This window comes from Gobius niger, assembly GCF_951799975.1.
Source record: "Gobius niger genome assembly, chromosome: 5".
In the NCBI taxonomy this organism is placed as follows: Eukaryota; Metazoa; Chordata; class Actinopteri; order Gobiiformes; family Gobiidae; genus Gobius; species Gobius niger.
The window spans coordinates 34246733-34262952 of record NC_136856.1 but is presented as its reverse complement, the minus strand read 5'-3'; the positions used below and the strand labels follow the sequence as shown (position 1 = coordinate 34262952).

The following is a 16220-nucleotide window of genomic DNA, read 5'->3' as shown; positions in this document are numbered from 1 at the left end:
AAAGAGATGTATATCTATGATTTATATTAGGAATAAGCTGAGATTGTAGGGATAAAGAACTAAACTAAACATGCTTCCTGAGTCACACAACTCAAACAAATTTAGCAACAGAAATGTGTCAAACTCGTGCATAAAGAAAGGTCAGAGCATCATCTGCTTGTTTACAACAAACTCAAGAAAATCAAGTAAATGGACAAAACAATTGAACATGTAAATGAAACGAAATATTGAGGGTCTTAGGTCTTAAAAAAATAACAAACAAACTGAAATTTAACTTGAACTGCAAACATAGTAGAAATTCATGGAAGCTTCAAATACCTCTATACTATGATGATCTTTTGTCTTGCATGTCCAGCTGGTCCCAGGCAATCGTTTTCTTCTAAAGCAACGAGCCTTTGGAACAAAATTATTTCATGAACAAACTATAGTACATTTACACACCTGACCAAAGAGGGGTCATTATCCAAGCAAACCTGAATGACTGTGACGTGAGTGCTGGAGAAGCCTCCGCTACAGGCGCCGTGTCTTACCTTTCATGTTGCACCTCGCCTCCTCTCTTTCCTATCTGTCCTTTTGTGTAGCTTATTCATCCAAGTCGATGCTCTCTGCTCTGATGTGAGGGTGCATCATGTTGGAGCCATCACGGTGTTAAAAGGTTGCTTAGTTGCCGTGTGAAATGCTAAGAGAAAATAAACAGCGTACCACAGTGATGTAGCTGCTTTAGGGAGAGTCTAGAGCAGGGGGTGTCAAACATATGGCCCAGGCCCGCGAGATGATTTAATCTGGCCCCTGCCCTGTAGAGCATAAATTCCAGAGTAAGTAGTAAAAACAAGTTAGTCTCTAGCCCATTCCTGTGCGGAGTTATATTTATAGAATAACCCGAATGCTCATTCTAGCCACTAGGGGTATTAAAGGGATATTTCAGGATTTTTGACATAGGGCCTCATTTCCTAGTTGTCCAGAGTGTTGCTGGTACCTGGAGATATTTTTTTTGTAATTCATGCAGTTCTTATGTTTGAAGAGTTTCGTGGCGCTAGGCTAATGCAAGGCTAGCGCATTTCTATGGTATCAGCTAGCCTGCATTAAAAACAGTCTGACCCGCTCCACAGTGCACCTGAGGCAAAAACTAACCATATAAATGCCTGTGTCGATAGAATAACTTTTGGATCGCATTTTGAGGGACTATTATCTAGCAGATCACCCTATGTCAAAAATCCTGAAATATCCCTTTAAATGAAAAAAAAAAAAAAGTGGTAAATGGACAGTCTGCTCCAGGGCGGCTGTGGCTTCAATAACAGCCTAACACCACTGAGTGTGGAGTGAGTGAATGAATAATGACTATTATTATACGGCTCTTCACAATGTAAGTAGAAGCTCCGTTGATTTAAATGGGATTTCCCAACGTTCTACCGGTCATTATTTTCTGATAAAGGACCTCCTGAAAAAAATAATGACCGCTGCCAATGGCAACGGAGTTCGTGCTTTCATATCACTCCGCGCGTACGTAGTAGCGACACTATCTCTGTCCCCGTCTCTGCGAGAGAAGTTGGGGAATTGCTCGTGAAGTTAGCGTGAGTCTGACTTTCAACTTACCCAGAGATTCACCATCATTCCTCCAACTGCGCCTTCAGCTAAGTAGCTAGGCTAGCTACTAGCCTTGCTGCTTCTAGCCTAGCAAAACGCTGCAGAGCAACGCACAAACTTTTGGGAACTATTTGTCGCGGAAGTCACTAAATAAACCTTTCGACCTTCATAAAACTGTACAAAGTTTATGTTGTGTGTGTTCAGTTGGCAAATGGCCGTATAATAAGCGGGATAATGTATAGAACGCTGGTTCTATACATTATCCCTTACTTATACCATGGTCTGGGTGAATACTCGAATCTGATGGGCATTATTTTGGTATAACCGCACACGTAGTCCGGTAGTTAAATCACTGTGATATCACTCCGTTGTGGGCATCGCCATAGCAACGCATGACACAGCTGAATCAGATAAACGCGTAATTAGTGACTGACAGGAACGTATGAGATGATTTTGTGTTAATTTCAACGCTTTTGGCAAAAGCAAAATGTTTGATAAATGTGAAGTAGAGGAGAGTGAGCAGCTAGGTTAGCTACTGTTAATAAAATATGAGCTTTCCATTTCTATTGAAAACGGTTAAGGTACTATTCATTATTTTCAGGCGTACATAAAATGATCCCAACATTTAAACATATTTGGCTGGATTAGTAAAGTCAAACATAAAAGTTTCAGTTCGTGGGGCCCAGGTGTAAGTGACTCCACCGCAGCTGTTTCCATAAACAGTTGAGCTGGTTGAGCTAGCTAGCTAGCTTCAGGTTAAACAGCGTAAAAGTGAAATAACTCCTGCCCACGAGTGCCGCATATCGGTGTTTACTTCCACGGAAAAGTGCCGGGTTAGTCCTGTTGTGTTGTGATTCTGTGCTGATGTTGTTTGGTTGAGCCTGACTGAGATCCTCGTAACAGCTGCGGAGAATGACTCGCTCTGAGACCAGCCTTCAGTGACCGGCTAATAACCCACAGAAAATAGTCCCGGTGGTCTGGCATATTAAGTGACTTTAGTAAATCAAAAAAACATTTATTATAAATGTTACATTTGTGGGACCCTGGTATAAGCGGAGTAAACAACGAGGAGCCGCATTAGACGGTTATAATGCACGACTCCTCGTTGTTTAATCCATACCTATATAGCACTTTGAGGATCTTGTGACAGGCTTGTAAAGTGCAATACAAGTGTAAGCCATTGTTATTAATGAAGCTACAGTCAAGTTGGGGCTTTGACCAAAACACAGCTTGGTATTTTTCATTTAATGGAAAAATGTTCTCTATTATATTCAGCCCACGACCCAAAATGAGTTTGACACCCCTGGTCTAGAGGCTCGGAGACAGAGCACTGCCACTTTTGGACTTTCATTGCGGCGTCATTTTCAATCAGTCCAAATAACAGAATGCCTTCATAGTTTTCGGTCAAAGTTTTTTGGTTAATGTAACCTCTGATCCAGAACTAAGTAATGCGTTAGTGTTCTGTTTCTGGAAGAATAGTTGGAGGTGAGGGATCTCATCTCTCTGTTCTTCACCTGAACCAGCAGCGAGGGCAAAGTAGTTACAGCGTGAGATCGATGAGCGAAGCTAAACCGTTTTACCGTTTTACTTTCAAGAAGACTTGCAAGGACACGGCGATCGCACCGTGTCCTGCTCTGAATACAGATTGATGATTAGATTCAGGAACATTTTGAAGCTGAACAGACACTGATGACTCGAGCACCTGAGCCAGAACAGAAGGACCTCACCTCATTTTAATATAGGACCGACAAAGGCTTGTTTTTTAATGTCTCATCTGTTTGAAAAGCTTGCAATACTTTACATCAGATTTTGCGAAGGACTTGAACAAAACAAAGCTGGCTACTGAAGTGATGTGATGACCCAGACATGACCTGTGTTCAAGCAATGACGTGACCAGCATTTTTATTTTGCATGTCGAATGAAATGCACATTTTCTCTGCCCTTCCCTTTTATTTCAGTTGGAAAAGTAGATTGGAAAGAATCTTGTTTTGTAGTTTTTTGTACCTGCCTTGAGTGTGATTATTGAGTTTCTCCAAGTAGTTGGATGTTGTTTGGTGGATCAATGTTTTTTCATGTTTTGCCTTCACTTTAGCTTCAGTATTTTATTATTGATTCCCCAATAACCACTGGTCACTGTAGCTTCTCCATTTAAAGGGAAGTTATGGCACATTTTATGCAAAACAGATCCTTGATATTGGTGTGTATTTGACCTTTTTATGTGTGGTTAGCACGGCTGCTTCATTCTCTATGACGCTCCTGAAGCAATTGTTTTTGGCATTAAAAGTTCCGTAATGCACCTTTTAAAAAACTTTAAACTTTAGGTTTGTTGGAGTTTTCCCCAAAATCTTGTATCCCCAGATATGTGTTTGACATTAGTACTCCCAGAGGTCTGAAACTACTCTGACTCCCAGAGCAGTCGTTTCGCCTGCTCCCATTCAGACCATCTTAGTTGCTAGAGTAACGGCAATTCAATACATTCAAGAATTACAATGAAATGAATGAAGCGGTTAAATTGACAGGTACAACAGGTTAAAGGTAGAACATTTCCAATTTTAATGTCATATTAGCATAGAAATGACAACATAGGAATAAACTATACTCATATTAGGGCTGGGCGATATGGACCAAAAGTCATATCCCGATATATTTAGGTTGAATATCGATATATGGTATATATCCCGATATTTTTTCCGCAAAGTGAGAGCTGTGAAATGAAATGTCATACTAAGAAATGTAAACACAACACTGTATAACAAAGCTCCGTAAGGTGCACATTAAAATAAAATGAAAAAAATCTTAAATAAAAATAGCCTACAAGATAAAATAGGGCAGCATTTATATGTTTAGAGATAACAAAATTAAGAATAAGATCAACTTTTTAAAAAAATCAGCTTGAGATTATGTGTTTCTTTTTGTTAAATAATAGCTTATCTGAATTTGAAATATCCCGATATATGCGATATGATCTAATTCCATATCTCCTTTAAAAATATATCGATGTATCTTAAATATCGATATATCGCCCAGCTCTAACTCATATCCAGGAAAAGGAATGCCAAACATCTATATAACCCGAGCACTACTACTGCTGTTCGTAGTAGATAAAGGTAACTTGGATTGATCACACTGCCTTTGTTAAACCGTTAAACCCTTAAGTGACAGTTGGGCCGTGAAGTCTCACTAAGTCCCTGTGTTTCAGGTGAGCATCTGTCTGGAGTGCAACAGCAGCAAACTGCGCGGCCTGAAGAGGAAGTGGATCCGCTGCTCGGCCCAGGCCACTGTGCTCCACCTCAAGAAGTTCATCGCCAAAAAGCTCAACCTCACATCCTTCAATGAGGTAATCATGGAGTTTAGACCTCTACAAATGTAGCGGGGTCGGCCTTTCACTCTGCATGACCACCGGGAAAACTCTCTGCGTTGTGTCTTGAATCATGGAGCCGTACACAGGGGTTTGCTGATGAGGGGGGGCTTTACTGTGTGAAACACAAAACACAAAAATCTAGTACAGCCTCTTCATTACTGCGTCTCCCCTCCGTCGTCCTCATAGCAACTAATATAATTACAAATTACAATATACAGTTCTTTACATAGTGATCTTATATTACATTTCCATTTTAGTCCATAAATTCCCCATCAAATGACAATTTTCAGATTGGAAAATCTCAAAATTGGAAAAATAAATAAAATAAAGACATTCAAGAAACAAAAATAAATAGATAAAATAAACTAAACATTGCCACATACCTGTGTGAAACACAAAACACAAAAATCTAGTACAGCCTCTTCATTACTGCGTCTGTTGAACAGAGAAAACACTGCACGCGCATGAGCAACGGTTGCTTAGTTCAGTTGATACTAAGTAACGTTTTTTTTTTAAAGGGCTGTACTAAACATAAAAAAAACTCTGATTCACACATTAACTAGCAGGAAAACGTGCCAAAATACATTTCCAACAAAGATCCAATCTATTTTTAACATAAATATGATTTTTTGTGATATTTCTTATATTAACTGATTAAGAGAAACTCCGGCGGCTCACCTCCCCTCCTTCCTCCTCATAGCAACTGAGGAGACGAGCGCAAAGGGACCGGAAGTAGCACGCACTGCCGCTATCAAAATAAAAGTCTAGATTGGAAAACCTATGTACATTTTACAAAATAAAACCACAAAGGACACAGAAAGGACAGACCAGGATTTTAACGAAATTGACAGACACTAAGACCACACGGGCTACACAAACATAATCCCAAAGGCATATTTCAGTCCTGGACGTGTTTAAAGGAGACATTTTATGTCATTTTTCTCGCATTTGTGATCATCTATTCCATTATTTCACACTTTAAACATTGCAATATTGACCTAAAACAAACCAAACCACACAAAACTATCACGGAACCAGTCGCTAAGAATGTAAAACATGAGGAAACATACGATGGCAAATAAAGCACTGCCCTGAGTCTGACAAAAAAAGAGTTTTGTTTGAGACGTGCAACGTTAGTGTCACAGTCAGGTTTTGTGTGTTTATATCATGAGAAGTAGTTAGAGCACATTACGTAACATTTTTGCTGTAGTTTTACTCACTGTTGCTGGTGGAGCAGCAGCGTCCTATACCTTGGGACTGTGCCAGGTTTGACACAAACTGACCAATAAGTCCTGGTCGTGTAGGGCGGCTCGATTATATAACAAATAATAATCACGATTATTTTAGTAATGATTGAAATCACGATTATTCAAATGATTATCGGTTACTTTTTAAACAAATTTGCAAAATATTTGCAGATTTGATAAATATTTTCTAAATATTAAAAATGCTCAAGTTTCTAAACCACTGTTAGATACATCTGCTCACCTGCCCCCTGCTGGCCAGCCCTCACACCTGCCCAAGCAAACCAAGCTGCGTGGCCTGACGTCATCACACAGCGCTGTTTGTTCATGTCAGACCAAAGCATGTGCCAGTAACACGTGAAATGCGACGGGAACAGAAACGATCATCACAGCGGCATCAAATAAGAGTTTGCTTTGAGCTGCGTTTGTGAGATCGGCTCCTGAAGAAGAGTTTTAGACTTTCTTTTCTTTTAGTTCGGCCTGTCATGATCGAATTTGAAGTTCGATATATTGAGGCAGGAAAAGCATATGACAGTAAACCTTTGTTCTAAAAGTGCATAATCATACCCTAAAAAACTACACAAGCTGCAACAAACATGAAATATAGTAATAAGTAAGTCAGTGCTTTATTTGTCATTGTACAAGCATAAAACAAAATTGCATTCAGGTGTTAGTCCTGAGCCGCTGCGACTGAGCCGCTGCCACTGTGATCCAACCTGACCAACATGTTTTTAGAGGTAGAGGAAACCCGGTTGTCTGCCTTCAGTCTCCTCTGATCCTCTGAAACAGTGCAGCGTCTCCTGGGTTTGTCCCTGTTTCAGAGCGTGGTGTCCTGCACTGGTCAGCTCCTCCTCCTTCCTCCTTCTTCCTCTTCCTCCTGCACAGCTCCTTCTGCTCCATAACAGTCTTTCACCATCTTCTGGGAAGAGCTTAGCAGTTTATCTGTTTTATTCTCCAGCGAACGTCCATTAGCCGGAACAATTTAGCTGCAGAAGGTATGTGTGGCTTAGCTGTGAGTCTCGCCCGGATACCTCCTCGTTTGTCCTTTTTTTGTTTCCTGTAGCTCCTCTTGTGACGCCTCCACTGTGCTGCTGGTGTGGGGGGCTCTTGGTGCCTCTTCTGTGTAATGTATGTAATGTAACCCAATTTTCTGCAGTCAAAAATCTAAGGTTTACCAAGAAAAAATGGGGGGGAATTGTAATACATTTACAAGCGATAAATACTGAGCCTGAATATGTAAGTTGTTAAGTAGTTATTTATTGAGCAATAAGTCAATATGGTGATTATTGTGACAGCCCTAGAGCTGGTAAATGTTGGCGCAACTGCAGCAAAAAACAGCTGCTCTGAGCATGTACATTTATGGAATTATTCAGAGGCGCCAAGGCAAATACTAGAGGAAAGAAGCTGCTAAAAGATGACTATGAAGGTAAGCTACATGCTAACACCAGCTAAAATTGTGCTAGCAGCGGCTAAATGGCTATCATCAGCAAACTCACTTTTTTCAACAGCGGTATGATGTGAATTCGTATGACCTGCATGTTAATAGAGACGGCCGTCCTCTCTCTCGTTTACCAATCAGAGGCCAGCAGTCTGCCCACGTCCCGTTCGTCTCGGTTCAGTTCCCAAACCTTGTGCCTGGTCAGAGTGGGTTGGATCTCCCTCCTCAGCCCCGGTGCCAGTCCGCAGGAAGCTTACCTTGTTATTTGTGTCATGTCGATGCAGCATTAGCATAGCGCCTGAGTACCAGCTTAGGCAAATGCTCCTCGGTTTGTTTCAAAAACGGGCCGCTCTCCCTGCACCGCTCGCCGCATGAATATTTGAACAGTGTTTCCAAACTGCCGTGGTTAGCGCGGTATAATCACGCTAGAATCCGCCGCCGCCGATAAGGATATGGTAATTTTAGGGGTTTATTTTGGGCGCCGCAGCGAGGAGAGCTCCGGCGGTGGGCGGTGAATTGACAGATGGATTTTTCTTCTTTTTTTTTTTTTTTCTTTTGCGGATGCTGTGAGTGATTGGAACGAGCGCCCGGCTCCGACACCAGCGGGGCCGCCTTCTCCGTGTCTGCAGCAGCATTGGCCTCATTTGGCGTGAGGCTCGATCTGATATTCACCGCCAACTTAGCGGTTGTTTCTGTATGAAATTGGATTCAGATTTTAGTCCGACTATTCTATGTTTTTTGTAGTTCAAAATGTCGAGTGTTTATTCCGGGGTGTAGCTTGTTCAAACAGCTGAAATCCATAGGGTTCCCAAACTTTTCAGATCATGTTCAGACCTATTCCACTGAATTGATGCAGTTTTCCATTCAGCACTGTGATGTTTATGCTAAACTGGGATGGCAATATCCAGAAGCTTTGTCTGCTGTTTATTTACAAAGCTCTTCTTGGTGTCCTGCCTGATTATTTGTTAAATGTCAGGTCAAATACTTATCAGTCAAGTACTCTTGAGTCGCACAGTGTTAAGACAGAATGGGGTAAGAAGGCCTTTTGCTACATTGCACCACATGTTTGCAATGAGACACAGAAGGCTTTGCGTGTTGACCGTGTGTGACCAACCTGTATAAATAAAAGGATAATAGTAATAATAGATATACCTTTAACACACCTTTTATTCAGAGAATTCAGAAGTAACTCGCAGTGTGACATAGTGAGAGCACACCCCTTGGTTTCAAATTCTTCTTGATTTCTGTTCATGTATGGCATAGGCTCTTCGAGAGATTTTTTATGACTGTATTTTTTCAAGGCTACGACAACCTGCTGGTTTTGACAAAACACTTCTTCTGCAGGAAGATCTATTGTGCCCTTTTATAAAAAACATCAGCCAGCATTATGGATAACTTTCTGTCCTCAATTTCCACAGCTGGACATTTTATGCAACGAGGAGATCCTGGGAAAGGACCATACGCTCAAGTTTGTGGTGGTGACCAGATGGAGATTTAAGGTAATTGTGTGGTAGAATATGATAATGATGATAACAGTTGTGGTGCGCAGCTGAGGATCAACTCTCCCACTAAGTCCGAAACACTCTGACGCACTGACAACCCTTTTCCCTTGAAGGTGCCAAAGAGCTGTGTTGTAAGATGAAAGAAAAATATGTTCAAACAAGCACATAAAGAAATGGGGGATTCACAATAAAGACAATCAATATCAGAGTGAGATATTCATTATTCGTTATTTATTTTAGCCTCTTGAAGATGAGACAAAGGTTTCTTCTGAAAGGGTGTAGTAGGGTCAGTTTTCTATAGAAATGGGAGCTGAGAAAGTATCTCCTGCCTGTTCTCAGCATCCTGGATGGAGATTCCACCCACCTGCAGGTTTTTCACTATGGCCTAGTCCCCACATAACAGGGTATAAGATATTTTCCTACGATTTAGCCTATCACCCCCACAAAAAAATGTTCCTGTCCCTAAAATAACGAAGGTTTTTGAAACATCCGGAGCAAAGTGAAGACTTTGGAATAGTCCGGTTATACGTTTGAGTGTGGACATACTGTACATAACTTTTTAGATGGCCCAAAGTCACTGCCTGTGACTAAATCTGCTTTAATGTGACACGCGCAGCATGGACGCCTCAAAACTGTGTGTGTTTTAATGAAACTCCAGTTCTGCTTCACGTCGAAGAGCACAGGCTCGCGGGCACTTTACAGTCCAAAAGCATTTAATTTGTCAAGGTCGACTGCCTCAAAACAGTTAGGCAGGTCTGCAAAGTTTTAACGGTGGGACCTCAGTGAGAAGAATGAGAAAAATGAATGTGCTGCAGACACTTGTGGAGAGATGCAAACATTTTCTTTTAAACAAGTGGACCCAATTTGGTAGAGTTATAAATACCCTGCTCCGTGTGGACAAGGCCTATATCTTTATCATTCATAAGTTCCGGAGACTTAAGGCTTCTCAGCTAAATCAATAATGTTTTTTTCAACAAGCTAAATGTATTAATGGACACATCAGATGAAGTGCTTCTCGTCCTAAAAGGTGCTGACTTCAATCTGTTTTTTTTCTCTCTCTCCTCTTTTTTGCGCGAACAGAAGTCACCCCTCCTGCTCCACTACAGACCCAAGATGGACCTGTTGTAGCCCCCGCCGCGGCTGCCGACTGTGCCCCAAAACTTCTTTTATGCAAAAACCAACCAGTGTCCCCACCAGCGGGCGCCTTGGAGGTATCTGTCCACCGCGCAGCAGCAGCAGGGGGCCCCCCCACTCCCTCGAGGTGGCCCCTGGGGAGCACCTAACGGGCCCCGCACCCACCCAGCAACCCACCAGGAGAGACCAGATTTCTATACTTTTGTACGAACCCAGACACTACTTACTGGTGCTCAGCCTAACTCAGCGATGGTGGCGGGAGAATCCTCTTTGTCGCAAATGTTGTTGTTTTTTACGCTTCCTCCCAGTCGGTGTCTTGGGAGCACGGGAAAGTGAAAGAAAAAAAGAAAGGACAGAATTATATTTGGCATAATATTTATCAACAAATGTCTATTTAATTTTGTTGATTTGCCTGATTTGCTTTTGGCTTCGTTGTCAGTCGTGAAAAGGCCTTTTTGTGTACTAAGTTATGTTCTATATCAATATTGTACATAAATACGTCATAATGGGAAAGATTGAAGAGACTTTAGACTGTTGGAGCCGTAAGTGCTATCGGTTAAGCCACTTTTCCACTGGGACCCACTTATTTCTAACCAGAACAAGAACAATGGAGGCTGTTTGATGCTTCCTCTGCGGAGTTTTGTTGTCCTAAAAATAAGTCAGTGAACTCTACAGGTCGCGAGGCCAATACTTTGGACAGATTTAGCTTTTAGGAGGGCGGAGATGGAAAAGGAGATGAGCCGATTGGCTAAAAGTCAGCGCGAACAAGCGAGCTAATGGCGGCTAATGCTAACGCTCAGCAGTCCACGCGGCTTAACGTTTACAACGCACTGTGCGATGTTATATCAGCCGGCACCGCTGTAAAATAACCCCATATGGATTCTGGAAGTAAAAGTCCCATTTAAATTTCCCAAAGGAGCTTGAAAAAGGGGATGCAAGCTAAATTCCCATTAGGCGTTTGAAAGAATGATGGAAGCTAATAAGCTATGTGGTAAGTCATGGACACTGAACATACCATTTTAATTAGTTGACAAATCCGAAATTGTACAAAATGAAAAGTTATATAGCCTATATATATTTATTTATTATTTTTCTGTATTTTCATTGGGTTTTCCCCACTTGAAAATTACGAATTACGTCGGATGTAAACAAAGCGGCTAATGCTACAACAGTTAGCTAATGAGATGCTAAAGTTTTTATTATTAATTCACACCAGATATAATTCAAAACATGCTTGATAACATTATACTGAAGGCTGCAGAAGTGACGGTCACTTCACTGGTGCAGTGTTTTTTGTTGTTGTTAGTTTTGCACTTCTCCACTGGGGGGCGCCATTGCTGTCTTCATCTGGTATCTGAGCTCGGAGCTCTTCCCAGTTTACATGTTGTAATTACCAGTTCAAGTGACATTCCAAGGCATTTTTCCCAGTCAGAGGTCGGATCCAATCCACCGTATTTATAGACCCATTTGAAAAAAGAAAAACGTGTCCAAAGTGCTACACATAAAATCAACACAAAAAGTGCCTTTACAACGCTTTTAAAAAATGTTTGTTTTTTTCAATAGTTTAGGGTAATTTTGAATGGGATTTTTACTTGCTGAACTTGAAGCGTGTTTCGAAGTGGGCGGGACGCTTGAGCCCCATACGTCTCGGTCGCACCATTGACGCCTGATGCCTGTGCAGCTCGCCTTTATTGCGTGCCCTGAAGTGAGAGCGGAGTGAAGCCAAGAAAGTGAAGTGGGTTCCACTGGAAAAGGAATATACGTGCAGACAGAGAGACGGAGAGGGATAAAGCGTTTTATTAAATACATACTGTTCAGTGCCCTTTGCTGATATTGGCACGCCTGACAAACATCAACTAGAGAGTAGAAGAACTTTACTGATTTAAAATGTTCATCTTTTGCTCACAAATGCAACAGAACAACGCTTTTTGCTACCGGCCAAATCCCTTTTAAAGATGTTTTTGTTTTTTTGCCCGTGGGCTGTGTTAGGCAGGTGGGGGGAGACCTTAAACAAACCCAGGGCCCCTCTGTTTTTCAGCCTCAAACTATTACATCCCCAACTTGCAGAGGGGAACCAATAGATTTCATATTATTGATTATTAAATGTGTCCGTGCCACAGAAATTGGAGCTTGTGTGAATTCACAAGGCAAGTTGGTTCTTTGTTGGTTGGAAAATGTCACGTTCATCTAAAATGTCTCATCAAGTTTACAGGTTCCGTTGTACATGCGCTACGATTCCATTATTTATTTTGGATTTTTGACGAACGGGAATTCCCCAACTAACAAAGAAACAGAAAACCACCAGGAAAGTTGCCGAACATCGCCTTGTCTGTCAGGCTGATGTTCTAAGACATAAGCAAATCCAAAGAACAAAGGGAGGGGGGGGCGGGGGGGGGGCTTGTCGTGCTGAGTGTTGCCATGGAAACCCGATGATAGTCTAAAGTGCGGCCGTCCGCGCTCACGCACCAGACGAGACATCGATTTGGCTCATCAGGCTGATCGCGGGGAGGTTTTTGCTTAGGAAATTCAATTATGCATCAAGTTACGACGCGTGCTGGGAATGCCGGAGCACTAAATACTCAATTCTTTCCATGGCAACTTTTTTCTCGTGGATTCCTAAAGGTCCCAAATAATTGTAGCACACACGAATGAATGTGAATCTAAAGTACAACAGGTTCCACGTGGTTGCATTCTTGAGCAAAAGATCAACATTTTCAGATTTTCTTTTGACACGTCCTTGTGGAGTTTGTCGCGGGTGCCCATATGAGCAGAGAGCACGGTGTTACAGCTCGGTTCACTACTCTCGGTCCCAGGGGACTTGTTTAACACCTGCAGGACGTGCGTGTGTCCAAGACAGAACCCACACTGTAGACTGATGAGCCGCATTGCTTTTTTTCTTTCCTTTTTCCGGAGAAAGTCCGTCTGGTGTCGCTCCAGAGAGATTAGGTTTCCTCCAGTCCATTCTCATCGGACCCGAGGCAAGAAATACAAACCGTGAGTTCTAAAAGTGCTTGCTCATCTTTACGTACGTGGAAAAAGAAGTGATACAGACATGGAGTGAAAATTCCTCAAACAAACTGACTTTATGTCTCCAAATAGGTTGCGTTCATGACATTCTAGACTTTGATATCTCAGTCTTCAGTCAGTTTATAGATACAGACGGCATCTCTGGAATCGGCCTCAAAAATGGTTGTGTTCAAAGCTGCCATACGGGGAAAAGAACTACTGTTACACCCATTATTCAACCACTACTCAAGCAAATGCCGAATTATGAATGTATTTTCTACTTAATATACAGAGATATTGAGAGGAGCAAAGTGGTTCAACAGCCCATAGATACATAAATAGCGGGAAAGGCTAGCCGTAGCGCTAAAGTTGGCGCCATTCTACATGCTAACGCTAGCTTATGTGCCGGTTTTTCACTTCGACTGGACAATTTGCCGCGTCAGTACATCCATATGGACCCGATTTGGACTTGGTTTCATTTGTGTGTGATAAATATGTTTACAGAAAATGGGAAAAAGTCTGATTTCCAGAACAATCTTCTTTCCTTCTCAGCTAGACCACAACCCCTTTTCATGACACGTTGCCGTCTGTATCTATCACTGTTTTTGAGACAAATAACCAAGCAAAAAAAAAAAAAACAGTAATTGACTCGCTGCACGTGTTGCTACGCTAGTTCCGCAACCTGAAGTTGCAAGCGCCAGTGCTTTTACGTCTTATTAATTTCCTATGGAGATTAGCGAAGCCACTTTTGAGTATTTTCTAAAGATTCTGTGGTGGACAGCAAATTCCTGGTAGATCGTGGCAACTTCAGGTGAGCGGAACTAGTGTAGCCACATCGTGCGACGAGACTAGCATAGCTACAACGTACAACAAGCTAATTACCGTATCTGTTATGCAAACTGGTAATTTATTAAAACAATTTTCATTTTGACAGTTAGAAAAAGCAAGCTTTACCTGAAAATTCTTGTGGTGCGTTCATGTGGTCCTCGGGAACTCGGGCGACCGACTTCCCCAGTTGGGGAATTCACGTAAACGCTCGCTCAAAAAAACGACTTGGGAACTCGGGTCAAAACGAGCTTATCGACCTCCACACCTGAACTGGGGAAAATCAGCTGATTTGTTCTTTTTTCGGATACTGTGAGCTTTTTAGTTAAACACTGCTACTTTTGAGTTTAGTGTTTGCTGTCGTCATCCTCATAGTAACAAAATTGCGTGTGAAATGCCGGACATCAATGTTAGCAAAAGCAAATTTACAGGATTTCTTTTTTTTTTTTAAACTAACAAAGTAAAGTTTAGCTTTTGCAATGCTAACACATTTAAATGATAAGTTCAGCTAAGCGCTAATCAAAGATATCAAACCAACTGGGGCAATGACGTCACATCTCACGAGCTCCCCAGTCCACATGAATTCACCATTAGCTAATCTATAGGTAAATATTGGAAATGTTGTGTTGCGTAACCTCATCCCTACAATACGCTTTTACGCCTCATGGATTTGTTACTTACCGCCTCTTAACCATATCCTTCACATCCCATTTGCACCAAGCGGCACCAGACCGACTTTCTCTGCGACATAACGTAAGACCAGCCGGGCTCCGGACACACTGATCAAAAGAGGTGCTAGCGAACACTCATTCCAAAACCCTGCGTTAACTGTCAGGTGCTTTGGGAAACAACTCATTCAGGTTTTCTAACTGTCCATGACCTTTTGGAAACACACCGACTTCTCCCAGCCATCTGGTGCTTACGTGTCTCTTCTTGAGGACTGTCTCAGGAAAAGCACTGTCCCCTCTCCCGTGGTGTCCTCACTGACCACCATGTTCTCTTAAGGCGTAATGATTTGTTTTTTTGTTGGGGGGGCGGGGTATTTTTTCCCTTTTTTTTTTTGCGATATTTATTTTAAAAAGCTACAGTTCACGGTGCACATTTTTAAACACGTCCAGGAGCATTAACATTTGAGAGAGAAGACTGAAATATGAACTGCTAAACTAATATGAGATCCACGTGCATTACAGACTATGTTTGTAGAGGTAAACTACAGGGTTGGCAGGTTTTGAACATTACACAGCCCGACAGATGTGTTATTTAGTTGTCTGCGCAGGGTGTTGCCTACATAACTGCAGCCATCTCTTTTCTGCAAATTGTCATCTTTAAATCGCCATTTTGATTTGTACTTGAAGTGCGTATGACAGGTTTTCATGTTTGTCTAATTATTATCTACTTTAAAGCCTGGGGTGAGGGAACATTTTATGAGGAAAAGTTATAAAAAGTTGAGAGTTATATGTTCTTAAACATAACAAAGGACTTTCTCATGGCCCTTATGTACAGCACGGTGCACCTGCAGTAGCAGTTCTGGAATGTTTACCTCCTCTTACGTCAAATGCAGCTACGGCTCAGTGTTCTGGGAAAAGGGACAGAGTTCCTCATAAGCCAATGTAGAATTAAAATGTTTAAAATACTGGAGTTATCGTAAGCATTAGAGCAGTGGGCTCAGGCTCATTTCTTAACCACATGTTTCTAATGTCCAGCCTGTATTATTGAAAGTTACTACAAAATGGCACTGAAAACAAGCCAGACAGCAAAAGAAATATTGCATCACCTGCTATGTTATTTTTTTAAACTGCACAATTACTGAAAAACTGAGGTTGTGTTTACAAGGTTAGTTTGTCTTTCAATCTTCCAACCCAGTTACGCCGTAGATACAGACGGCATCTCTGGAATCATTCCATACATGGTCATGTCTGAAAACGGTTAAGGGGGAAAACGATTTGGAGAAAAATCTAAACTTTCCCTAATTATTCAAAAATTACTTTAACAAATGCTGAATAATTGATATAGTTTTCAAACCCAATAAAGATACAAAGACATGTATGACAAATAACGGAGAATGCTAACATGATGCTACATTTTAGCATCATGCTAATGTTAACGCTAGCAAGCGCGAGTTACGA

At 41.6% G+C, this 16220-nt stretch overlaps 1 protein-coding gene across 1 annotated transcript in view; it reads left to right on the top strand.

Annotated features, from left to right (window-relative positions):
* The window catches only part of pcgf3 (polycomb group ring finger 3), a 45687-nt gene extending 34212 nt beyond the window's left edge, over window positions 1-11475 (top strand). The window contains exons 8-10 of the mRNA XM_079556732.1: window positions 4784-4921; window positions 9046-9126; window positions 10210-11475. Coding sequence (XP_079412858.1) covers window positions 4784-4921; window positions 9046-9126; window positions 10210-10257 — 267 coding nt within the window. The 3' untranslated portion in view covers window positions 10258-11475. The remainder of the gene's footprint in view (window positions 1-4783; window positions 4922-9045; window positions 9127-10209) is intronic.
* The last annotated feature ends 4745 nt before the right edge of the window (window positions 11476-16220 follow it).